This window comes from Thermobia domestica, chromosome 7 (assembly GCF_964235325.1).
Source record: "Thermobia domestica chromosome 7, izTheDome1.hap1.1, whole genome shotgun sequence".
NCBI classification, from domain to species: domain Eukaryota; kingdom Metazoa; phylum Arthropoda; class Insecta; order Zygentoma; family Lepismatidae; genus Thermobia; species Thermobia domestica.
In genome coordinates, this window is record NC_137460.1 from 149,669,731 (window position 1) to 149,696,772 (window position 27,042).

Here is a 27,042-nt window from a genome sequence, read left to right on the forward strand (position 1 = left end):
GAATATTGCACTCACTTCATATAGCGCTCTTTGCAAAACATGTACTTTTCATTGCAGTTGGCAACACTGTTAACCCCACTGGTGGCTTTCATTTGTTCCCTATTGTGGCAAGTCTCTTTCTATACATCACTTGTCAGCACTGTATTTTGCTGTGACTCTTTTGCGGAATTTGCACTCTTCCTCCCTTGTCCAACCTTGCTGTTTCCCGAGCTTCCACCCCTTATATTTCTTGAACCTATTGCTATGGGTAGCTAATTTTTTGGGAATGCTCATCTCTGTTACAGCTCTTTCAATTGGCATAGGTCAAATCTTTCACTGCAACTATCATTTTCGGAAGGTTCCCTTGTTAGCTTATTTCCAAATAAATTTATTACATTGGAAATAACCTACAACTCACCACGAAGAGGTGGCTTCAGTTCAAGTTCCGCCCTCCCTCCCACTCCTGGATTTATCTTTGATTTTGTATTCGCAGATTACTGTTTCTCCAATGTTGTCTAATATTTACGTTCAGTTACTCATTTTTAATTTGTTTTCTGATTTCTTTGTGAACTGTGGTATCTCCTCCCGAGATTTTAAAGGAGGGGTGGCAAAAAGGGCCAAAATCGGCCCCCGCGGGGTGTCGTTTTTAACCCTTAACGGTTCACTATCTTTTCTGTCTGTTTCCGGCACTGCTTGCAAAACAATATATCCACAGACTACCTTCCGCGTAAAATTTACCAGAGTTGTCACCAGGAGGCAATAGCTTCTCTGGATCGCGGAAAACATGTACACAAATAACCACAAGGAACAATACTTAAAAATAATAGTCTTCAAATGCAATAGGCAAGATCAAAAAATGTATAGCCAAATGGTCACGAAAACTCGTTAAGGGTTAAAGTAGCGGTACGGACTGAATTTGACCTATATGAGCAATCTATAAGATATAAAACGTCAAAAAATAATAAACATTTTCATACAGTGCAGAGTGGTTTATAGGAAAATATTTGTGGAAGGAGGCTTGTTGCAAGAAAATCCTTGAAAAGGAGTTGTTTTTCGACATTTACTAAGTTATTACGTATATAGCGCAACGGAGTACGAAAATGATTTTTAAGTATGTTGTATAGGAGTGGATAAGCGTTAACATTTATAAAAATGGCCACAGTACTCCACAGCGCTCATAGTGAAAATGAAACACATCCCCTTCCTCCCTCAACCACTACAGCACACTAAGAACACAGCTGACAGGGCCACTCTGTATCGTAACTACTCAGTAACAGCTTTGCTTCCAGGTCGTGCTATTGTATGTCGAGTGAAGGTCGGATGGGAATGTTTCGTGTTGTTTAGTGTAAAGAACAGTTGTTCGAAGATGCCTAAACAGTACAATTGTGATTGTTGTGGATCTCGAAGTGTTACGCAACTTGGAAATATTAGAGTATTTGAAAACGAAAAACAAACACTTGGTGATTAATACGAGAGTTTGTGGCAAGTGTTACACTAAGGGATACAAGAACAAACGACGAAGCAGATTACGTTTGCGTTCGGAGGACCGCTCCTCGCAAACTCCGTCCGCATCGACATCTGCCGCAGCACAAGAGATGCCTACTGCCGCATCGCAGGAAATACGTCTCGTCCTGAGTCACCAAAAAACATTTGCCTTGATTTGGGTCGGACTGCTAATACGCATAAAAAATGCATCATTTGCAACAGTGACAAAAACCTTAAACTGATACCTCCAAGAGCTCGGTGTAAGTTCTTTGTTGAAAATGATGTTATTATTCCTAAAGAAGTGCGGTGTTACTCACGGCATTTAGTAGGTGATTTTCTCAGAAGTAATGAAGTGATCGCGAAAATGTGTTATCAGACCAATTTCAACAAAACCGAAATAAAAGATCTGATTGAAGGACTGCGTAACATTGCATCTAAGAAGGGATTAGACTCCGACACTCCTGATGTTTTGAATAATGGCGACCATTGGAGACTAACCGGGACCACAATTGAGCAGTTCAATGTTCTTCTTGAAAGCATAAGTAGTCACGTGAAACACACTGTCAGCAGAAGTGCCCGAACTAGTTTAGCGGTATTTTTTAACCAAACTTCGCTGTGGTTTGTCCTATAATATCCTATCTACAAATTTTGCCTTATCAAAGATGTCATAAAATGATGTGTTCACACTGTTCGTAAGGCTCTCATGTCTGAATTCGTTCCAAACATCTCGGTTTCAATCATATTACTAGTTATGATTTTATTCAGAAACACACCAGAGCATTTGCGAAGACCATCTTCACACAAGGAGAGGATAAAGCTGTAATAGTTGTGGATGGAACTTACATTTATATAGAAAAGAGCTCGAACTATCAGTTTCAGAGGACATATTCAATCCATAAAGGTAGACCCCTGGTTAAACCCATGTTGATTGTGAGCACCACAGGGTACATTTTGGATGTCTTAGGTCCATATTTTGCAGATGGGAAGAACAACGATGCCTCTATTATCACAGCGCATGTGCGACAACAAGCAGAGGGTTTAAGACGTTGGCTTAATGAGGATGATGTCATCATCGTAGATAGAGGATTCAGAGACAGTGTGAATCTTTTGGAAGACTTGAATCTAATAGTAAAGATGCCACATTTCCTACAGAAACAAAGTCAACATACTACACAAGAGGCTTATAAGTCGAGATTAGTTACATCAGTGAGATAGGTAGTAGAAGCCTCAAATGGTTTACTAAAAACTTTTCAAGCACTAGCCCACGTCATGCCCAATTCTCAAGTGCCATACATAGAAGACTATGTCAAAATTGTAAGTAGCATTTGCAATGCATTTAGGCCGCCTCGAATAATGGAAGATGATGAAAGTGCAAAAATAATTGGAGAAAGAATGTTAACATTGCACTTGCATCCCAATGAGTTGCAATACCGCGTGACTGCAGAAAAGTGGTTAAGAAAAAGGGTTATTTGGCAAGAAATGACTGCCGACACTTTGATCGACTTCCCTCGTTTAACACTTGAAGAACTTAAACAACTTACCTTGGGCATATATCAGCTGAAACAGGCGACCTCTTATACAGATGAACTAGGCCTTTACAAGTTGTTCTCACACAGAGAATGTTCAGATGTAATAAGAGTTTTAATTCAGAGCCGACACACTTCGTCCAAGATACACACTCTATGGATAAAGTATAATATAGCTACAGTTGGATCTTGGTATTGCCAGTGTAAAGTTGGAACACGTGTTGTTGGATGCTGTGCTCACATTGCTTCTGTGTTGTGGTTTCTTGGTTACCTTCATCACCAACAAGAAAGATACTCCGCACATTATCAAGATTTTATACAAGATGCTGCAGTTGGCTGGTGTGATGATAAAGCAGGAGACTCAGATTGACAGGAAAGTGAAAATAGAACCGTGTCTCTCTATATATGTTGTGTTACGGCACTGAGTGGTCTGTGAAGAACAAACTAATAAAATGACTACAGTGATATTGTCATTCTGTAGTAGGCCTATATCAAGAAGTTTTAATAGGGGATACCACAAATAGTGTTTTGACAACAAAAAAGGAAACGTTTTGTCTTTTAAATATTCATTTTGTTTCGTTTTCATCAGTAATGTTAGTTTCTTAACCATGTTACCTACAATATAATACGATTGTGCATTTTTTGTTAACAAATGGTGCTGTGTAAAACCTTAATTGCAAAATATATTTGGTTAACATTCTATTTTTCATACATATCTGCTCTAGTACTACCATTATAGCATAAATGAATTGAAAAATCAAGGGGACCGATTTTTGGCCCTTTTCGCCACCCCTCCTTTCCCAAAATAAATCCACGACAAGCGTCTGCACCACGTACAGAACTAGCTGCTTCTGCCACTAATTTTATCATGAGCCCTATTGCTTGAGTGTGGCAAGGAAAACTTGTTATTCCTTCACTGGCAACTGCGGCAATTTTTATGTTATGTTGCAGCTCACCTTTGCTTAGTTGTTTTGTTCATCAGGACACACTCCGACAAGTTTATCTACGCATCTAATTTGACCTCAGGAACCTTGCTTTCTCTCACATTGACAGATAAGGATAATGTTCTTGCTTTCAAAATTCTCCTTCAACCGAGCCTTCTTATTCTCGCATCTGTGTCTGATATCATTGCGAGAGTTAAATTGTCAGGATGACTAAACCACACATTTTGCATTATCACTTGATCTTCGATTGATTTAATTAATATTTTAATCCATAGATCTAGAAAATGACCTAAGTTTCAATAAATGTTTAGCTCCTTGTGTGCACGATGGTTCGCTTTTAATATAGAACCATACAGGAGCATAAACTTTCATCTGTAGGAAATCATAATCTTGAACTCTGTTTACGGATTTTCTGTTCCGTTGTAAAGGAGCAAACTTCTATTAGCTCATTGTTAAATATTTTTCCCGCTCTTACTATTAAAGATAGAAGCTTGAAATTTTGCACACGCATTTAGTACACCCTTAGTATTTTCCAGTTGATTTTGAGATCTGTGCGTTAACACAGGGGAGTCCAGAGGGGATCAAAATTTGAAGAAAAAATCCCGACTTCTCTCAAAATTTTCCGCTTCTGGGACATGATAGGGAAAATGTGAATGTTACCGTTTTAAAGGCTGTTCTGTTCTGAAGAGAATGAGATATGAACCATGATCCTAGGATAAATAGGGATAATGCTTGACTGAAAGTCTCTAATTTACCAAAAAATAGCCATAATTTAAAATTGTTAAGAAACATTGTTTGGAATTGATATAGGTTAACGATTGGGGAGTAATTCAAAATGAAACCCCAATACTTTCATTTAAATGACATAATTGGCATTTAATACTAATTCGTAATACTTTTCCTTCAGTTCGCGACTTGTATTATACGAGGAGAAAGATTTGATTTAAATTTTAAAAAAAATCGATTTAAATTTAAAAAATATCAAAAATGATTTTTTTAAAATGATTTTTTTCCACCCTGCTCGAAACAGACATCTTTGAGCTCGACTCGAAAAATTTCCTTCAACTCGACTCGAATTTGACTCGAGTTTCGAGTCGAGTCGAGCCAAATGCTGTGTGTAGTTTCAGGTACTTTTTTCAAGTAAACTATATAGACAATATAATTATTATCAATGTTACTACTACTACTACTACTACTATAACATTATTATTATTATTATTATTATTATTATTATTATTATTATTATTATTATTATTATTATTATTATTATTATTATTATTATTATTATAAACATGAACCGTGTATAAACATGAAAGATAGGCGGTTTGTATCTGAATACTAAAAACTAGTTGACTACTGACCACGGTAGTCGTGAAGTCTAGGAGGCAAGGACATCGTTCACGAGGTTCTGGGTTTGAGTTCCGGAGAAGCAGGTATCCGGGCTCGAACCAAAAATCGTTAAAAGTTAGAGGGCGCCGACCACATATGTTCAAAACTGCTTGGTCCCGGTTTAGGGTTCTCAACGGCTCGGCTCACAGCTCATTCCCTATCGAGCCGAGCCAACAGCTCACCCAACCGAACTGATGGCTCACCCCAACCAAGCCGGCTCGAGACGATGGCTCGCCTGAACCGAGTCGGTTCTTCATCTCAACCAAGCCGGCTTGAGCTGTTTGCTCAGTTGAACCAAGCTAAGCCGGTTCACATCCCTACACGAATTGGGCTTCTGCTTCGGCTCAAAACTTTCACCGTGCAGGTCTCAGCCTTGGTGGTGAGAACTACATTATATACTTATGTTAGTGCTCGCGACATTTGAGGCTGTCTAGTTATAAAAATCCATCGTCGTCTTGTCAATCGAGACGAGGCCAGATGCAAGCAGTCTCTCACCTCGTGAGCAACACTAAAAATATTCCACATTACTGCTAAATTTCGCTTTCCAGTCTAATCAGGCAATGATTTCAAAACGAGTTAAAACGAGCTAAACGAGCGAGCCATTTCTCAAACTCGACTCGGCTCGAAACTCGACCTCAAAACAGTGACTCGGCTCGGAACTCGACTCGAAAAAATTACTAGACTCGAAACGCGACTCGAATTCGCTTCAAGTTTCGAGTCGAGTCGAGTTTTAGCTCGACTCGTGCCCATCCCTACTAGGGATCTTTGCAATATACGATTATCAGGTCAGCTTGACGAAGTAGAAACAAAGGTATTTTAGGGGAGGTACTCGTTCTTGTGATACTCGTGACACCTACGCTGCAACACTGGTTCAGAGGCTTTTCCAGTAGAGACAGGTGCACGGTCAATTGGTCCAAATCAGTAGTGTCATTTCAGGTTTTGCCAGGGGGGGCGGGAGGCAAAGATGTCCACCAACATAAGACTTACATTTTTTAAAAAATTAGTACATAAGTATACAATTTATCAAAAAGCATATATTTTCCCAAACTTATGGAGAGACTGTAGTCTCCTGCCCTCCTCAAATGATGCCCCTGATCCAAATCGACCGTGGTGTACGCTGTTCAGAAGTGGAAGATGAGTGGCATTGTGGAAAGATTCATTGTACTGAAGAATCCAAAAACTACCGTAGAGGTGATGGCTAAATGATAGAACGCTCACCTCTAGTGCGTGGTGTTCCTGGCTCGATCCCTGGCCATGCGTGCTTGTGGTGTATATCATCATGCCCATATTCTTTGGATGGTTCTCCCATTTCCTTCCACATTCTTCTTCCACCAATTATTTCATAGTTCACTTAAATCGCCCATCTCCTGTAGCCTAAGGGCGTAATCGTAGGACATTAAACTTAATATTTTATTTCGTTCTCCCTAAGATTTTGCTTTATATTACCGACCAAACTTCTTGGTCTACCTGAAGGCTTCTTCCCTAGAGTTGTTATTCAACGCTGTACACCACCAATTTCCAATGCTAGCGACATACCCTGTTCATCGTAATATGTGTCGATTTAATTATTCGTACTTGTTAGACTACTGTTGACAAAAACATTGTGATGAAATTTTAAAAAGCTGTAATCATTTGTTTTCATTTTTGGTCATCGTTGTTTTCGATTTGTTTTCTAGGTTTCTAAACATTCAGTGTTAAAAGTTTGTTTCTTAAGCACTCTTAAAAGTCTCAAATAGAACTGATTTAGTCAAAAATATTGTTCTCTCGTTGCAGCCATTGGATGATGGTACAGCGTCTGGTGCAGCTGCTGGTTACATGGATCCTGGTTCCTTTATGTCAAAAGTAAGTACCTTTTTTATATTATTATTATTATTATTAAGGAAATACGTTATGGTTCTCAAACCTAATTCCTGGTTCTCAGCTAGTGTAGAGATTTTGGTTGATGCAATTGCAATTGTAAAACCTGCATAGATGACAGAAATATGCAGGATTTACAAGATTTGATCGACAACAGAAAAAGTTACCGTATAAAGTCTTGCATAGCATCTAATCATTTCGAAATAAGGGTTTCTGCATAAAAGGAGGAAGTACAAGGAAAAATAATATCGTATTCTCAAAGCAAGTAAGCAGTAAACAAGGGATCTTTGCAATATACAATTATCAGGTCAGCTTGACACTTTTTGTAGAACGTCGGTCTAATGCTTGCTTCGAAGTAAACGATCTCCTCGACTCATCAATTTGATCCCTGACAAGAGGCTGGCTATTTTTGTAGTGTGGACATTTTTTAAATACATTTTAATTTAGAAAATAGTACAGTTTATAATGTTCAGTTTTTCTCCAGCAAAATTACATAACATGAAATTGTCACGAAACGCTCAGCAAGAGTGCAACTCGGGAGGAGAAACAGACTTGAATGAAGACGAGAAGTAAGCGGAATATCTGACTTATTGCTCCGATATCAGATTGCAGGTTTGAGTCCTGTATAGCGATTGCGAATATACATGGTAAGATTCAGAAGTAATGAGCTTCACTTTATACTAACGCGTGCGCACCCTGTAGCGCGCTCCACTTGACAGCGACGGTGGTCGTGGGTGTTGGCTTCACAGCGCAACGCAGGTCAGTTGGCTCCCAGCTTTCGGAGCGGAAGCATCGGGCTTAATAGTAGCCCCTATACGGTGGTGCGTGACACGGCGATATGGAAAGTTTGTTAGAGCAACGCTACGCGATCAAATTTTGCTTCCGGTTGGGCAAGTCTCCTTCCGAAACGTTAGCCATGCTTCAACAGGCGTTTGGAACTGAGTGTCTGTTCTATTCTCAAGTCAAAAAGTGGACAAGGCTTTTCGTGAGGGCCGGGAAGAGGTGACTGACGAATCCCGGTCTGGACGCCCGTCGTCGGCCCGTACTGACATGAATTTGCAGCGAGTATGTGAGTTTTTAAACACGGACCGGCGTTTGAGTCTTGACCAAGTAGCAAAAACCCTGAACTTACCGGAGACAACGGTGCAACGCATTGTTACCGAGGACTTGCACATGCGGAAAGTCTGCGCGAAACTTGTGCCGATAGTTTTGACTGAAGAACAGAAACGGAACCGAGTGCTCCGATGCGAAGAACTGCTGCAATTGTGCGAAGGCGATCCTACCTTTCTCGAAAAAGTGATAACCGGCGACGAAACTTGGACTTTTCAGTACGATCCAGAAGCAAAACGACAAAGGATGTCCTGCGCTGAGTGGTACACCTCCAACTCACCCCGTCCCAAGAAAGCACGGATGAGCAAATCAAAGACGAAGACCATGCCCATCGCCTTTTTCGGAGTGACGGGGATCGTCCACTACGAGTTTGTCCCGCCCGGACAGACCGTGAACGCTGCTTGCTACCAGAAAGTCCTCAAAAGGCTGAAAAGAAGCGTCGCGCGCAAGCGCAGGACAGCTGGAAGCTTCACCACGATAACGCCCCCAGCCACACCGCCTTCATTGTCACCGACTACCTGGTCCGAGTCAACATTCCTGTGGTACCTCAGTCTCCCTGCAGTCCGGACTTGTCGCTCCTGACTTCTTCTTTCTGCGCTTAAAATCATCGCTGAAAGGAAAACGTGTCGACTCCATCGAGGACATCAAAGCAAATGTCAAAACAGCCCTTGCAACCATCCCGGAACAGGCCCTCGAGGAAGCCTTTGAGTCATGGAAAAGCCGCCTACAGAAGTGCATTGATGCAGGAGGTGCCTATTTTGAAGACTATTAGTCAGTTGTACCGATCAGCTGAATAAATCTCTTTTTGAACGAAGGCTCATTACTTTTGAATCCTACCCTGTACCTGTATTTTCTCGCTCACTTGCACATCTACAAACACGCACATGCCCTTTACTATGTCCCATGCAGAAAAGATTCTCATTACTAGCGAAGACATTCTTGATGATGGGCAAGTGCCAGGGGTAATAGTACGAGAGGAACTCAGGGACATAGCTTTGCCTACAACATTTGAATATTTAATGTCTATGCGTTAACGTGGTGGCTCTGATTGCACAGGCGCTTGCTATTCTGTCAGTTAGAACGACCCGAACTACTAATCTTTCTTTTCAGGCTCTCTTCTATGCTTCGCAAGAGTACCGAAAACCACTCTGTTGTTGCCAATACTCAACGAGGAAAGGTGGCTAAAAGTGGCCAGAAATGGCTAGGAAAAAACAAAGCAAGCTGAGGCAAGGCTAAATAAGTTCGGTTTCTATCATAACGTACAATTACAGCAAAACTCCCCTAACAGAAATAAATGTCATGATCATGATCTTCATGTTGAAGCGAACCTTCTTTTGTCTCGGTTGCTTGTACTGAGCTGCTTTTGTTTCAACTAGTTGCAAAACTGTGGCTCAAATTTTGTGTAGAAAATAACACTTCTGCACACGGCGCAACCCAAATCTCATTTTTAAAATTGAAGAAAACTTTTTTGTTCTCAACCTCTTCCTTACTCTATTTACCTGGTTGAATACACGCTTCACTTTCGTGTTCGAACGTGGAAGGGTTAGTATGAAAAAAAAAAATGAAAAAAAAGAAAAGAAAAAGAAAAAAATGAAACTAATTCTGAAAAGACTCTTCTTCAGCATCTGTGTAGTGATTTTCTTCTTGTAAAAATTCTTCAATTGAAGATCTATTTACCCATTTCATGAAATGTATATTCGCCACTGATTTCCAATTTTATCTATATTATCTTCAAATTCCAATGTGAAAGCTAAGGCTAACTTAATAAAACACTGTTTCACTGGTTTCAAATTCTCACTAACACTGAGAAGCGACATTTACTGAAGGATGTCTATGTTATCAGGAAGTTTATTTCGAATTTCTTCAACGATTTTTTTAAAACTAAAACTTACACTATTTGATCTCATTTCATACGTATTGCACGAATTCGTGCGTATGAATAAGACTCGTCAAGACATAAGATACATAAATATGCATAGTTGTGACATATACATACTGATTACATTAAAATACTAGGCTACATGTACGGTCAAAGAAGAAAAAACGCAAAAAAAAAAATGACATTTTGAATACTATCAGTAATCAAATTCATTTACACATCTAGGTATCCATTCACGGAATAAAAGCAGTTCTGTTATAGATAGGTTTTCAGTAATCTCTTGGATTCTCTTTGTTCTGTCATTCGAATATACTGAGAAAGTTTATAATATGGTACCCAAGGGCGCCGATTTCTCTAACTTTGGGGGGGGAGCATTCATAAAAAATACACATAACAATACGCATAACAATAACAAATAGTATAAAAATACATAAGAGCCCACATGAGCTTTGGGGGGCCCGGGCCTTCTCGGCCCCCCAGAATCGGCGCCCTTGATGGTACCCATAAATGTTGAATTCCTTTCATGTAACTTTGTGCGATCCTGTTTGCTGGGGAATTTTATCTTTACTCTTGGTATCATATTTATGGGTTGATGGATTCTCTACTGTGCAACCAAGATATAGGGAGGAATCAATATAACCATCAATGATAATGTTCAGAAGATCAATTCTGACAGTGGGGTTTAGAATGTCACCATTTAGAGAACGAATCAAAATTCAGAATACGGAAAAACGACACAAAGAATACATAGAAAAGTGGCTAAACCCAGAAAATGTCTAAAAGCATATGGCTAGAAAAGCTACTAGTGGCTTTTTCGAAAATTTGTGTCCAGGCTCTTAAAATAGCCTCATCTAGCCACAAAGTGGGTAAATTGGCAATCCTACTCTGTTGTGAAAACGCTCTGTGCCCTCCCATCATGTACGCTAGCGATTGTCCATACGGAGACATTTGTCTTCCAGATATCACGATCCATTTGAACAATTATGCTGAACTACCATCAATCTTCTCACAGCTTTACTATAGTCCTTGAGTCAGGGTGTGTGCGTGGTTTAATCTCGAGGGAGTAACTAAATTTTTAGATAGGCAGCAACTTCGGGATAAGTTTTGAGATTTGGTATGATACTTTTCGGAAAACGGTAGCTTTCAGGGGGGTAACAACACCCAACTTTAGGATCTTAAAGACATTTTTACTTAACCCCGTGATATTTTGAAATACATGTATCTCTGCCTATTTTTGTCACAGAACTATGAGTTATAGACCTTACTTCTTTTGATTTGCGATTATATAGGCTTTAAAGTGATGTAACACGCTTACCTGTAGTACTGACGAAAGGGAAATAATAAGGGAAAATTTTAGAAAAATCCCTAAAATTTCCCTTTTTTACAATTTTCTTAAACCTTAAACGATTGATTTCTTCTTCTTCTTCTTCTGGTTTCACTATAGGGTTAATGGAGGGATGGAACCTATTCTTGGAACACTGAATCGATTCCAGAAAATTGTTTCTCGGTGTTTCGTATCGTTTTACTGTATCCAAATCAATGTTAAAACCAGAAGTACTAGTAAATTTCAACAATTTCTAGTTTTGATATTAGGATGCTTATTGCGTGTTTTCCCGAGGCGCGGAATCGATTTTAAAAAAAACTCAGTATATACGTGACCGTTTTTATTCTGTGGCAATCAACGTTAAACCGGAAGAAAACTTGATATCTGCTACTCTCGATACGAACAGAGAAGATGGAACCTATTCTTGGATCGATTGCAAGAAACCAGTTATCGATATTTTTTAAATAGTTTTTGCTGATATCAGTTGATAGTCAGATAGATAAACGAACGGACGGACATAGCCGGTCTCTAAAACTCTCGATACTATGCATAGCATAGTTTGGAAGTCTAAAAAGAAAGAAAGCTGAAATATGTTTTTAAATTCGGCCATCGATTTCAACACGATCCTTAAACTAACTTGTAATTAAGACTTATAAAGAACGAAAGAAAACTATTCGGTTTTTTTTTTTTTTTAGTAGTAGTAATAGGTTAGAAACGTTTTGAGAGCACGGTGGCCCAGTGGTAGAACTCTCACCTGTAGTACAAGTGGTACGATCAGTGGTGAAGCCATGTGAATTTGTGGTGGATTTTCTCGAGGTTCTCCCGTTTTCTCCTACATTCTTATTCCACCAGTTCTTTCATAATCATTCACTTTCATTAATCATCTGTTTTCTTTAGGCTACAGGCCATAATCGTGAAATGTGTAAGTTTCAAGAACTTTCGTCTGTTAGCACTAGTGCACACTGATAGTGATGTACAAACGTGCAAACTTATTTATCTGAAAGAGCTCAGTTGTAATGTTGTTAATTACTCGTAGCATAATTAACGAAAGGTGATGACACTGATTTCTTCTTTTTAATTAGTTGGTTATAGATCTGTTCTCAACATAACATTATGTAACTCTAATGTCGCTTTTGGCGTATAAATAAAATATACTGCTATATGTATGTATAGAATGAGTGTAATTCTATACATACATAATGTATAGAATGTAGAATGAGTGTATGCATAATTTATATATACATTTTTAACGTTTACTTGATGAGAATGTCAAACTAACTCTGTTTCCAATACAGTATGTTCAAAAATTCGATGTCCAAACTCCGGGATGTTGACATTCATTGTGCTTACATCAAGTAAAAGAAAGAAGTTGTAGTAAACATGAGTCCTCCTCCTTGTTAATTTTCCGAAAACGGTGGAAAATAAAATGTAAAGCTCCATAGATCGCAAACTATGGAATTTATTGTAATCTGGTCAAGAAATTACACAGGAACTAGTATGCGCTCTATCGAAATATCCATGTCTCTCAATTCTCCGATACCAGCGCAGCAAATTGTAAGAGGAAGTTAGGGTACGGGGAGACACTTTTAAGTATCAGTTATTGGGGCGCGGGGAGGTACTTTCAAGTACTAATTATTGGGGTATGGGAAGACACTTTTAAGTACTAATTAAGGATAATTGACAATACTCAAGTAAATTTTATCTAAAAGTGATTTCGTTTCTTTGTTAGTAATCGAAAATGACAATTTCATTTCTCACTTCCATGTAGCAGCCAATAGTATTTTGAAGAGTTAGGCAGCCACACGCAACATCCTTTATTTTCGAAGAGAAGTTTTTGATTATAAAGTGGAATCGTATTTCGATAACGAAATGTGATATGGTAACTTTTTAATAACGTATTTACTAACTTGTTCCTGTTCAAGATTACAAATTAGAAAAAATGCCCCCTATCTTATAGTTCGGCAAACAATTGTCTCTGAAAATACTTAGTCGAATGATTGTAATCTAATTCGTCGATATAAGTAACAAATGTATTATAAACAAATATCTTGTCGCACAATTGGCAGATAATTGAATCCATGCTCATTTGTTAATGGTTTCGTTACCACTGAATTACCAGAAAAATAAATTCTTTCGATAGTAATTAATGGAATGTGTGAAAACTAAATATTTTATAATGAAACTTTTAGAACGTTTACGGCACTCTTCTTTAAAATGCCTTAATAAAAGTTGGTTGTCTCGGCAAAGTAATGTTTTTCTCAAAGTTATTAAGTTAACAAAAGCTTATGGAGAAGCAGGCACAAAAAAGGGGCTGTACTTTGTCAGTTCAGCAGTAGAAGATAATGCAAAATGCGGAACATTGTTTCATTTTCAGCTTGTTATCTGTGTTACAGGCTGTGAATGTGCCATCATATGAATCAGGATGACTTCCAGCACGATTATGTCAATTGTCATATTCCAGAGGCTACTAAACTAAGCTAAAAATTCTACTATTAGGTTGGTTTACTCTTAATTCAGATAAAGTAGTAGTGTCCGTGGGGCGAGACGAGAGAGAGGGAATGTTCTTGACTAGACAGAGCTCTTCCAATACAAACAGATATTTTTTCCGACAGGAGATACCACTTCCACAACATCTTTTCAAGGTTCAGCTCTTGTCTCATTGACAATATTCGTTAGAAGATGGAATGCTCATTTTTCTGTAGACGCATATTGTAAAACGTAGAAGTGCGCAATGGGAGTTGTTATTAATTCAGGATTAATAGGCTCTGATTATACATTCACCACTCTTCCTCTTCACACCGCTCTTTCAGACTTATGTCCTCCCACTTAACTTGTTAAAAAGGAAATTTAACGATCAATGAGAACACTAACAAATAATAATAATAATAATAATAATAATAATACAAATTTGCATAATATTTAGCACTCAGTTACCACTTTAATCCTTTAAATACAGGTGGACATAGGTAACTCGGATCTCAATAACTGGAATTCCTTGGTAACTCGAATTTTTTTACATTCCCTTGAACTCTCCATAATACTCAATGTTAAAATAACCTCTGTAAGTCGAACACTTAAATATTACGACGTCGATAAATCGAATTTTAAGGGATTCATAATTATAATGTTTAAAAACCTCGGTAACTCGAACTTTCGTATTTGCAAACCTTTACCAGTAGAAGTTTACCTCTATAAGTCGGTTTTCACTTGATGTGACCTCGATAGTTCGAAGCTATAGCTCTATGCTTTTACGTAATTGCCATTGTTACTAGTCCAGCCATTGTTGCTAATGTGTACTGTAATTATGTTTTAGACACGAAAGAGCCCCTCCACCTGTTCCTAGGTTAATAACTCTTCTTGCTTCCCCAAAACAGCCCAAGCTTGTCTATGGTGTGGTCATTTTATTTAATTTATGTAGACTGTATTTAGCGGACTGTTATGTAGAAAATGCTTATTTCTGTTTTTATTATCTGTGTATGCTTGATTTATGGACTGTGGTTAATCTTCGATTATTGAACGGTTAACGACTGAAACCGTTAAAACTAATACTAAGATACAATATGTTAGCATTAATCTGCTCCTACTGTTTCTAATTTTATTCAACGTATATCAAAGCAATCAACGAACTTCCTCTGCGAGAGAGCTGCGACCGACTAAACTAAATAATGCTGAGTAATACTTTTCTTTCCCATTATGTAACGTATTGTAACACTCTTATAGACTGTTGTGTAGTCTGAAATAAAGAAAGAAACTCTTTCAACTCCTGCTTTTCTACCAAATTATCCACTTTGCCTTGAGATTTTCGATGACAGCGGCTGTCTAGCGCACCTAGATGGATCCTTCACATCCCTCGACTTCTTCCAGACTTGGCTGTTTTACCAGATGATTAGGATCTCTTAAGACATGTGTGAAGATTGGAGGTACAGATTACGACCTTGGCTTGCTAAATCGTGCGCTTTTGACAGAAGTTCTTGAAACTGTCAGAATCGATCAAATCGAATAAACTAATCTGGAGAAGTTTGTGTGTCCGGTGCCGAGACTCTGGAGGGCGATTTCGCTTGATTTTTGGCAGATACTCTTATAGCTAGTCAACAACCAACAACGAATCTATGCGCGAACAAGAATCCAGGAAAGCCAAGGTAATATCCTCTAGCACTTAAAAATATCTCTCTTCATAACCTTCAACCTGTCTCTCACAAAATTTTTGGGTGCCATTTTTTTTTTTTTTTTTTTTTTTCGTGTCTAGTAAGAATTTTACTGTTGGTAGCTTAAAAACTCGGAAAAAAAAAGTCTCGTTCTTAGCCGATCCCCAATTTCAAACCGGCGGTGTCTTGGTATGAGCTGGAGATTCTACATTCTCCTATCATAGATAGCTTTGTATTCTGTCTGGCCCTTAACCATATTTGTTATAGTTTTATAGCAACCTACCTAATATGGACCTACTATGTGTATTAGCACTGTATTTCCTTGTCTTGTTCTAACATTAAGAGCTTTGAATGAAATGTTTTGTACTTATAAGTGCTTAGACAATTTAGTTTCCAAGTCATGCACTAGTGCCCGTTCATTTAACGTGCGTCTCTTTTTCAATAAATGAAGTTTTAAAAATATAGTCTATTGTTCGTAACTAAAAGGGCGAAAATCGTACCTGGGTCTAAAACTTAAGTGTTTTGTAAACCTCTTTTGTATTCGCTTACGTTTGAGAATGAATCATACAGTTTCATACTGGACGCGCATATTCTAATGTTGGTTTTGGTAAAATCTTATACAATGAAACATATGCATCAGTATTATTAAAATTCTTGTACTGAGTTAATAAAAATCCTAAAAGTATATTTTCTTTTGTAGATTACCGTTAAGGCTGTGTATGATTATCAGGCTCGTCATGATGATGAGTTATCCTTCTGCAAACATGCAATCATCACTAATGTGAATAAGCAGGATGGTGGGTGGTGGCGAGGAGACTACGGGGGAAAGAAACAACATTGGTTTCCCGCCAACTATGTGGAAGAAATAGAACCTGAAGATAGTAGTGAAGAAAGTGTAAGTAGATCTTCAGAATTTTGGTTTTGTAATTGCTATAGTCATCACTACATTTTTAAAATTAAGATTACATAAGATTATTTCCTTATTACTTGGACTTGGTGTATCTCAAAATTTGCTGGAGTAAGTGCAGTGGCGCATCCCCTTTAAGAAGCTAATGGAACCAGTCTCCACAAAAAAGAAAATGAAAATATTACCAGCTAACATCGTTATTATAATTTATAAACACCATTTTCATAGAAAGGGCAACATGCTAGTAAACTGATTCTGCTGTACTATCAGTGTTTAACGGAAGAGAGAGGGAAATGTCAAAAGATGATACCTATACTAAAAATCTGGCGTATTTAGTATTTTGTTTCGGGGGCTATGCACAACACGGGGAAGCAGGGAGGGGGATATTGCCCACCTAAGTTTGAGAATTAAATATATATTTTAATTTATGCATAAATTGAAGTTTTAATGACAAGAATTACAGACTGGGAATCTTATGTGATATGATACTCAAAAATTTAGCAGGGAATATAAATCTTTATTCTATTCATTGAAGAAACTAGAAACATCCTCTTGGCCTACCTAATTTCCCGAGCTACTTATTCCTTGCTCTTGATTTTTTAAAATTCAAACATTTACCTTTCTGTATAACTAAACGATGTAAATATTTCTTTGCTGTAATAACTAAAGTCCCGTTATGTTAATATCCATGCAAGTTGGAGTGAAACATCAGTTTCGCTTATCAACTCCTCTTAGTTTTGGTGTTACTGACGACGGTCGCCTTGAGTCACAACTAACAACGTTCAAAAGTATGATCGGAGAAACGAAAGAAATTAACAACCAAGAAAAAGAAACAGAAGAGTAGAATGGACGAAAGAAAAAAAACGCAGTTCTTACAGGAATGAAATTTGACAAATACAGTATTATTTCTGAACAAAGAGCATAAAAAAATGGCAACTCAATGAAATTCTTAGAAATGATAAGAAAGATTATTGTTGTATGTGGAGTGCGAAAAACTAACAAATTTATTTCGGGGGGAGGCTTCGGACCGATATCCCTCCCTAAATACTCCAGTGCCAAAAATCGTTATTCTCAGTTGTTGAGAAAAATAATAAACATGAGAATCTGTTCTATGCAACAACCACGCCACCTATTAATGTGAATCAAATATTAAAATATATCCCTATCAATCCTTTCATTATGACACTAGCGAGAGGATAGTATACTCTATTGTTATTGAGATAACCTAAAATTTTTATTGACTTCCAAATTTTATTTTTTGTGAATTCGTCATTGGAATAATCAACAGATCTATCTCAAAAATTGCTGTTAAGATATAACACCGGTACGTTATATAATTTTACGAGATTACCGATCGGTGTAAGAATAATAAGCTACGGGGTCTTCATTCTTGAGATATCGAATTGATGAGAAGACTGATCTCAAGGCGAAAGCAGACCTGGCGCATCACCATAAGGCGTAAGTTGAGTAATGAAATCCAAGATACGCCTATTGGTTATTCAAGCAACGAACTGTGTAACGTATTCTGGGAATAAATTCTCTCATGTCTAGTTAAAATTCATAATACAATCGTGTTCGTTTACTACTTACAATATTGAAGTAAGCAAGGGCTTATGACGAAATCCGACAAAGACTGCTGAATAAATGCACATGATTTTTAAAGTGTTAGTCTGTCTCAAGTCTTAGTTGTTTTTATCTTTTTAGTTTGGTGATTATCAACATCTGAGATAATGGAGCATCTAAGGGTCCATTGAAAATTAGATTAAACTGTAGTTTTGCCGAAATATGTCAAGCGCCTCTGTGGCGGATTTCACACAGAATTTCACGTTCGCTTGTTGTTCTAACTTGCTGTCCATGATGAAATCGCACACATGGTAATGCACGTGGTCAGAGTGCACCAGCTGCGCAGCTCCATATCTACACTCATGTCCAAAATGATAGTTGCATATCTATAACTGTCTTCTTGTAACAATATAATATGTCAATGATTTTGCAGGGTACTTTTAATACTGAAATTATGTGTATAATCGGGAATATAGTAAGACTACCCAAGGCTTTGGATTGATTATTTTAACAAAAGAAACACTGACCAAAGCTTGAAACACACTTTATTTTAAATTATAATAACGGTTTCGGATATCTAACATATCCTTCTTCAGACAATATCGAAAATAAATGAAAATACAGACATATATATAGTCATTGTTATGACAAAGTTTAAATTCTGTAACAGTCATATATATATTCATTGTTATCAAAACATTTAAATTCTTTTAACAAACATATATATAGTTATTGTTGCACTTTTTTTCCCTCCTATTTGCTGAGGCCTTCAGCCAATCCCGAAAGTTTTCTTGTTCACTTTCTAACTATCATGTTTCGCCATTTTTGTTTCTTATAAGGACCTTTTTTATTTTCTTCTTGTCTATGCTATCCAAACTTCCTTGCCATAATTCATTAATAAGTAAGCCTCCTGTCCAGTTCATCAGTTTTTTTCATCAGTCATAATCATTCCAGTTCATCAGTCAGAACAAGAAAATTTTCGGGATTGGCTGAAGGCCTCAGCAAATAGGAGAAAAAAAAGTACAACAATAACTACATATATGTTTGTTAAAAGAATTTAAATGTTTTGATAACAATGAATATATATATATATGACTGTTAAAGAATTTAAACTTTGTCATAACAGTGACTATATATATGTCTGTATTTTCATTTATTTTCGATATTGTCTGAAGAAGGATATGTTAGATATCCGAAACCGTTATTATAACTGAAAATAAAGTGTGTTTCAAGCTTTGGTCAGTGTTTCTTTTGTTAAAATAATCGGGAAATGTATATTTGTGGTAAATTTCATAGCAAAAGAATTATAAATACGAAAATTAGAATGAGCAAAACAAAATGTTGCTAAATGGACAAGAAAGTTTTATTTTCGTTCTATTTTTCTTCTTCACTGCTCTTTTGACATGAAATTTACCACACACATGTCTTTGGCGATTATACACGTACTAACATTATAAGAAATATCGGGCGAATTCGTTAGCAAATTATATTCCTACAACAACATATTTATAGACATGCGACAATAATTTTGGACATGAGTGTACATAGGACGATATCGCTTTTCACAATGACTTTTGAAGATCGGTTCTCCCTGTGCATGAGCGTGCAGCTTTACGCTGCCATTTGTTGGCGTGTTACAGAGCTTATCTCGAAATGTTTTGATACCACCTTGTATAGTGACTGTAAAGGCGGAGCTATGATTGGGGGCCTGTGATTGGTTGAGGAAAATACTGGCTCCTGATTGGCTGTTGTGGTTATGAGAAGTGCCTTTGTTGAACGCCTGAAAAGGGCCGACCAGATAAGATTGAATATACACTCATTATCTCTATTGACATTGTCGCTTTCACGTGAGATGGCTATGGCTTCCTTTATTTATCTGTCCCAAAAATTGCTGTATTTGGCTACGATGGTGTTACTTGTAAAATAGACTACGTCTCAGGTCTAAGCAATGCTCTGCAAGTCCTGACCTCTCGGGTTGCTGAAATTTGATGTAGATGTTGTTGTCTTTGCATCATTGCTGTTTGGTGCGTTCAGATTCATCTATTATCTGCCACATTCGATATACTACATGGTGTGTAGGTACTGCCTGTCCTTCAATGATTTGATAATCGATCTGGTGTTGGCTAGATGTTTGTGAATAACTATTACTCCATATCTGGCAAATATTCTGCTGAGTTTACTAAAGTGTGGCCGATGGAAGGTAATACGGTAGTAGTGAGATAGTTTTTCGATTGCTTTGTATTGGGAAGTAACGGCACTTCTTATGGCCATGTTGATATTTATAACAGGGTGTCTACTGATACTGGAAATACTTTAATTATACTGGAATTTAATTTTGATACTGGAAATATAATGGAAAAATCATGAAGCTGTAACTCTCCAACAAAAAGTAAATAAATAAATAAATAAAAATAATAAATCTTGGCTTTAAAAAAAAATGTTTGTATCTACCCAGAAATAAATAAATAAAAGAAAATGTAATTACGCATCTGACTTATGTATTGTATGATGTTCACCTTCCCCTGATTGAGGTATGCCCAAATGCATTGCAAGTTTAACCAGTCACAGACCTGTTTGGGCCCCCACAGAAGTGCGCCTGGCAACCCACAAAACATTCGTGCACTCCACTATCATGTGAGAACGCTGAACTCAAACGGGGTAATGTGTGAAATATTTCTTTGATTCTACGCAACGACCGAAAGAAAGAAAAAAAAATAAAAATAAATTTTGAAAAGGTTGTTATGTCTACTTTTGGGTTCCCCTCAAACGCTATCTGTACCGTTTCACTTTCAGTTGATCTTTCACTATAATTATTACAGACCGTTGTTACTGAATCTACCCTTGTACCATTTGAACGTACCTAAAATTCCCTAAACTACTGGGTTTCTCTGTATTTATTCGAAATGAAAATATTAAGTTTCATATTTTATCCATTTAATGGGTATCTCAAGAAAATTTTAATTAAAATAAACAAATAAAATAAAATTGTAATGTATACAGTTATGCTACATTTCTTTTGTTCAGCTGCACGCATGCTCACCTTCTCTATCTGTATTACATTTACTATATTGAACGTTATTACATGCTCTTTACCACAAAATAAAAAAAAAAATCATCTTTACAAAAGTTCGCTTTCAAATCTTAAAAAAAAATCCAAATTGTTACTACATCGTCCCGGTTACTTATTAGAATCATTATGAATCATAGCATTCAGTTTTATATTTTATATATATTGCAGGGAATTAAACATCCTGCCCCTTCAAGTTTTGTGTGTGCTATATTACTTATTTTGTCATAAATTATTCATTACAAATTATTCAAGCAGGAATATTCAACTGCTATCACAACACTCATTAAATTTGCACACATCAACATTACATTCTTACCCTAACTTAACCTAATCTTAACCTACGCACAAGTACATACATAAACAAAACACAAAATATCACACTATATAGCTATATATGCACATATTAAGTATAGGGACGTGCCAGAAAGCGAAAACGGATATCTTACCATAGTCTAATTTTCATCATTTTATATCTAAAATTAGCGTTAAAAAAAAAAATCTTTCAAGGTGAACAGCAAACTGATGTTTTTAAATAAAAGTATCGAAGACGGGATACGAACTTCGTACCATCAGTGACGTGGTGCAGCTGTACACACAATAAATTTTCCTTTCTTTCGAGAGTGTACAAAATATTACTACACTATAGATATTTTAGAACGCGTTACTACCGAATTCTCAAATTTTTCCTTGTATGAATCATTACGGTACTACCTAATTAATTTGGTACAGGATTATATTAAGTAAATTTTGTTATGCAAGCCTAAAGAGATATCGAAATTTCTATGGATTTAGTTACCTTCTACATTACATACGAAAATAAGAGACTGTATGTTACGTACATTTTTGATAACCCCCCCTTTTCCAAAGAGAAACTGTTTGGCTTACATGTGAATGATCGAAAAGTAGCTCTGTAGGGAACGGGGTTCTTTACTCGCACATCGTGAAAATGGTAGCTATCACCAACATAACTTCTTGATCGTCAAACTGTACTGTAAAGTAATATGAATTTGGTTCACTAACCTGGTTTCCTGTTTACACTTTCCAAACCACTGTTATACTCACAAATTCGAACACAATATTTTAGAACAAATGTTACATCAAAAACATTTTGGATTCCACTCCTCGGACATCGAACCTGGACAATCTGCAGGAAATTACTTTATTCCAGTATTCTGCCTCTACCCATAGTTTATTATCTAGGCATTTGGAGACGGGTATTCCTCTTTACGTATTCATTTTCTACGATTCGCTAAGTGCGAACAAAACCGTAGTTACAAAAAAATTTTATCCGAAGATACCAACTTCATCACAATAGCGTTACTGCGCCATGAAACCTTCAGCACCGAAACACCAACTTGCTATTTTGTCCTCGTTTCGCTCCGTCACTCGGTCCTTTGTGGTTTTTTTATGACCACTTTTAACATTCACCACTTTGGTTTTCTTTCGAAGTTAATTTTTCACTTAAAATCATCCAAAATCTTTTGTATTTCGCCGAAAATTATTCACACTAATAAAATCCGTACCATCCACTATGGATGCTACTCTTCAAGGCGTCTGTCTCACAAAGATGATTACGGGGATTGGCTGATAAATCTCGACAACAATAGGATGAACAAATCGTGATTTAAGATGAAAAATACCGACCAATTAACTTTTGACACCTGATAATTCTTCGTTTACGTCAGATGATGCATGTAGAAGAAAGTAATGTTCGATTTAAAGGACTTTTTAAGAATTTATGTTAAGATGGCCGAAAATATAGAAACCAGAAATTATTAAAAATTTACGTAGAAAATTATGAAACTTTTATAGATGACTCCTAACTTCAGAATTCGATAGGAAAATGTTCTGAAGACATGAAAAACACTAAAATATGAAGTTTTTACCACAAAAAATCATAAAACCCAAGAAAATATACAAAATGACACAAAAATTCAATATACTACACTTCTACGAACTAAACTAACCTAACCAAGACACCATTTTTCCTAATGACACGAAATACGACCAAAAAAAATTTTATACCATGAAATACATATCTATCTACAATATCTAATTTATTTATATATATATATATAGGGTGTTCCAAATTTTCGTCACATGATACCTGTCATCTTGGGAGGTATCAAAGCTGGTAATTTGTCAACAACACTTTTTTGTAATTGTTTTAGTAGTCTTAGAAACAATTTTGTATCCATTGAGATTGTAAATTTTTACAAAGCAAGAGTTGCATGCATTTTGTAATTAGACATTTAATGCAATGGGTGGAGTGAAGGGCTGTGATTGGAGTTGGGAGGCCTTTTTAAAAATGTTAAAAAATCATTGTATTTCAAAAAAATCAAGGGTAATTAAACTTATTAAAAATGAAATATTTATTTGATGGTAAAATAATTACAAATCTGAAATCATCAAGAGTATGATTATTAACTTTTAAAAAGTCATTGTATTAGGTACTGGAATTTTACTGATAGTTATACTGAATATACTGGAATTTCGAAAATGAAACTCAGTAGACACCCTGTATAAGATTGTAGCCGTTCTCTTATAACATCGAAAGAAGAAGACTGAACTCTTGTAAACTTTCCTGGTCACTAGTGAAGACTATAGGCCAAGGTGTTTAGAACTGTAGAACTTTGTGACTTGTGATGATAGCTGTTGTATTGAGATGAAGGTCCGTGTATGTCGGCTTCCTATATACGCTGTGTCTTAATGTTCCATCAAATCTGCGGAGATCAAGAATATCAAGAAAACGGAGGCATCCATTCCGCTCCCAATTGCATGGTGAATTTGATCTGAAGGTGGCAGCTTTAGAAATTCTAGAAAATCACGTAGCGTTTTAGGTCCGTCTGACAGGTTGCGAAAGTATCATCAACGTATCTGAAGAAACAGGAAGGCTTAAGAACTGCCTCTTCAAGAGCTTCATGTTGAAAGTATTCCATGTAAAAGTTGGCAATGACTACTTCATCCGTTTGTTCATAGTAACATCCATCATACAGTGTATGACAAAACAGGCCAGTTCCGGGATAAAGTTATATCATATCAACTGCATAGTACCCTTGACCGACAATCTTGTGGCTAGAGAAACAACGTCAAAACTAACCATGAGGTCATTTGGATTCACTTTGAGGTTCTTCAGGATCTTAACAAAACCAAAGGAATTTTTAATGTGATGTTCACAGTTTTCAACAAACAAACTTATAAAGCTGAGCGAGAGGATACATTGAGCTTTCTATGGCGCTGACAATAGTCCTCAGAGATACAGTTCTTTTGAACTTTTGGACATAGAGTCGAAGTTATCGGCTTTCGTGTGCGGACAGGTTCTTGCGTTGATCTTTGGGAAGTCTGAACTTCTTCAGCAACAGATTGGTTTGCCTCTCAACGGTTGATGTCGAATCTTTGGTTAGTTTTGAGTTGAGTTGATTTTGAGTTAACGTCACGTTCAGCAGCGAGGCTATATGAGACGTAGACCTACTGATTAACGTGGAATCCGAACCACATGAGCTCCCGCCGGGAATCGAACCCGGGTCTCCCACGCCAAAGGCGCATATGCTAACCGCTTAGCCATTGGTTAGTTTTCTGTAGGTTGGTTCGTCTCGCAGGTCAGTTATCTTCTGCGTATAAGCTTGCATAGCTAACAGAACGGTGGCATTACCTGTGTTACCTACGGGGTTATCAGAAAGAAACTCAAGAGTAGCGCGTTCTGCTTTGGTTATGTTGGGTTTTGATAGAATGGCCTTAGAAAAGGCCTGTTTTGCGTCCACTCGTATCTCGTCACTCGTATCTGGTGGCTGTTGCTGACGGCTCGTTCAGTTCCGGCTATGATCTTCTCCATGGGGTTGTACTTTGGTGTGGGTGAAAAGTTGAGTCCTTTCTTAAGCACGGAGTTGCTGGCGTCGTCCAATTGCTTATCTGTTAAGTTAACAATGTGATTGTTATCATTGAAACTCGGTACTTTAGTTTTTTTGGTCCGGGAGACAAATGACGAACATATTTGGTTCCTGGCCAGTGTAACGATCGTGTTCCCGTGTTTCGAGATGTGTGGTCTATGGACGCTGTTAGGAAAGTGAGGTGCGTTTGACGTACCGAACTAATAAATATTTACTCCGCAATACAACATGTTTTCATCAAGTTTCAGGTGATATGAGCGGAAAATGCACGTCAGATTCACATAAGGTTATGTGAGGCATGTAGCGACAGTATCCTATCTTATCGGGCGATTGCACGGTGAGCTATAGATCAAGAACTGGTGGTGCCCGTATTCGAGCGGCTACGGATCAACATCATGTAGAAGCACTGCGATCATGTTCGAAAATGATCGGCGACGGACGGCTAATGAACTGAATATTTCATCTGGTTGGTTTCGTGGTGGTGGTGTGGGTCGGTGTACCACATGCTAATCACAATCTCGGTATGCGTAAGATTGCTGCCAGATGGGTACCGGATGTTCTGGTACAGGTGCAAACATTGCACCGATGGAAATGTGCATGCTTACACCTTGAACGATCCCGGCAGGAAGGTGTTGATATTCTGCACCGCATTATTGCGATAGACGAAACATGGGGGAAATCTAGAAACCAGAATTGAAACGAAGTGCAGTGAAGCACCAGCCGGCGTACTCACAATCAAAAAGTTCATAGCAAAAGTTAAGGTTATAATATCCTATGATCACGAAGGCACTAACTATCCTTTCACATCAAGTACCATCAGATGTTACCGTAAATGCTCGGCAGTATACCTCGTACCTAAGTCACTATTTACGGCCAGCATTGCGACGCTGACTATTATTGCATCTCCTGCAATCTGGACCAATTCTATTTCATGACAATGCTAGATGTCATACTATCCACGCGGTACAAACTCTCTTATGACGATAAGGTTGGGTGATTCTGGAGCACCCACTATATTCCTACGATTTTAATTTGTTCCTCGGGAAAAGTGTTTCGTGATATTGCCAACATTGTTCGTACCTTAAAGTGCTCTCTCGAAACCCTCTCATAAACAGGTCTTTCAGTGTTATCTAGTGATTTCCAAGTACCTGGAATCGTGTTCACCAGGCAAGCGGGGACGACGTCGAGGGAATGTAACCATATTCGCGTGAGTAACACATTTCATTTTCATTTCCCAGATACGTTGCCACTTTAATGTAAATGACCCTCGTATATATAGATACTAGGGTATCGGGCTAAATTTGACAGTTGCTAGTGAAAGACAATGGCAGAGAATATCTGAGTCAAAACGAAAGAGATTAAAAACGTACAGCAACTGCTTCGAGGCGGCCTGGAATCGGGCACATCGGCACGACTGTCTCTCAAGGAAGAGTGTTTCACGTTGTTGAAGAGTTTATTTGTCTTAATCAGACAGTTTTCTCAAGATTTTTCTGTCAGGAGTTGGCATTTACGCTTTTCGTAGGAGTGATAACGGAGGACCTCATTCATAGCCAGTCTATGGTGGATGATTGCAACACCCATTTCCCGCACTAAACTCGCAGTCCCTTGCCTGGATCTTCCGTTCTTTTCCTGCAATTGTTGGGTGAAGTTTGGAGTTCTGCGATCGGAACGTCGTCTATGTGTTTTCCTGCCACCCACGGCTTCGTATTCTCCGTTGCATCTATGTATTTCTCGTCATATCGCTATTACGGTGTTCACCTAGTATTGAGCTGTTGTCTTCGTTACGGAATTTGGATGCCTAGCACGAATCGCGATGATGAAGATAATTCTTTTCCAATATTGTGGGGGGCTTCCACTCGTCAATTGCAGTTCCCTCTGACATCATGGGTATATCTGAAACAACAGAGTAAAAACGTATTTAGACTCAGGCAAATACATCCCAACACTACACATTTAAATGATTAATTGTTGTCTTAT

At 37.6% G+C, this 27,042-nt stretch overlaps 1 protein-coding gene across 1 annotated transcript in view; it reads left to right on the forward strand.

Moving 5' to 3' along the window:
- Nucleotides 1-27,042, forward strand: part of sl (small wing phospholipase C gamma 1) — a 269,208-nt gene that overhangs the window by 198,020 nt on the left and 44,146 nt on the right. Inside the window, exons 15-16 of the mRNA XM_081765407.1 lie at nucleotides 7,097-7,165; nucleotides 16,339-16,533. Coding sequence (XP_081621533.1) covers nucleotides 7,097-7,165; nucleotides 16,339-16,533 — 264 coding nt within the window. The remainder of the gene's footprint in view (nucleotides 1-7,096; nucleotides 7,166-16,338; nucleotides 16,534-27,042) is intronic.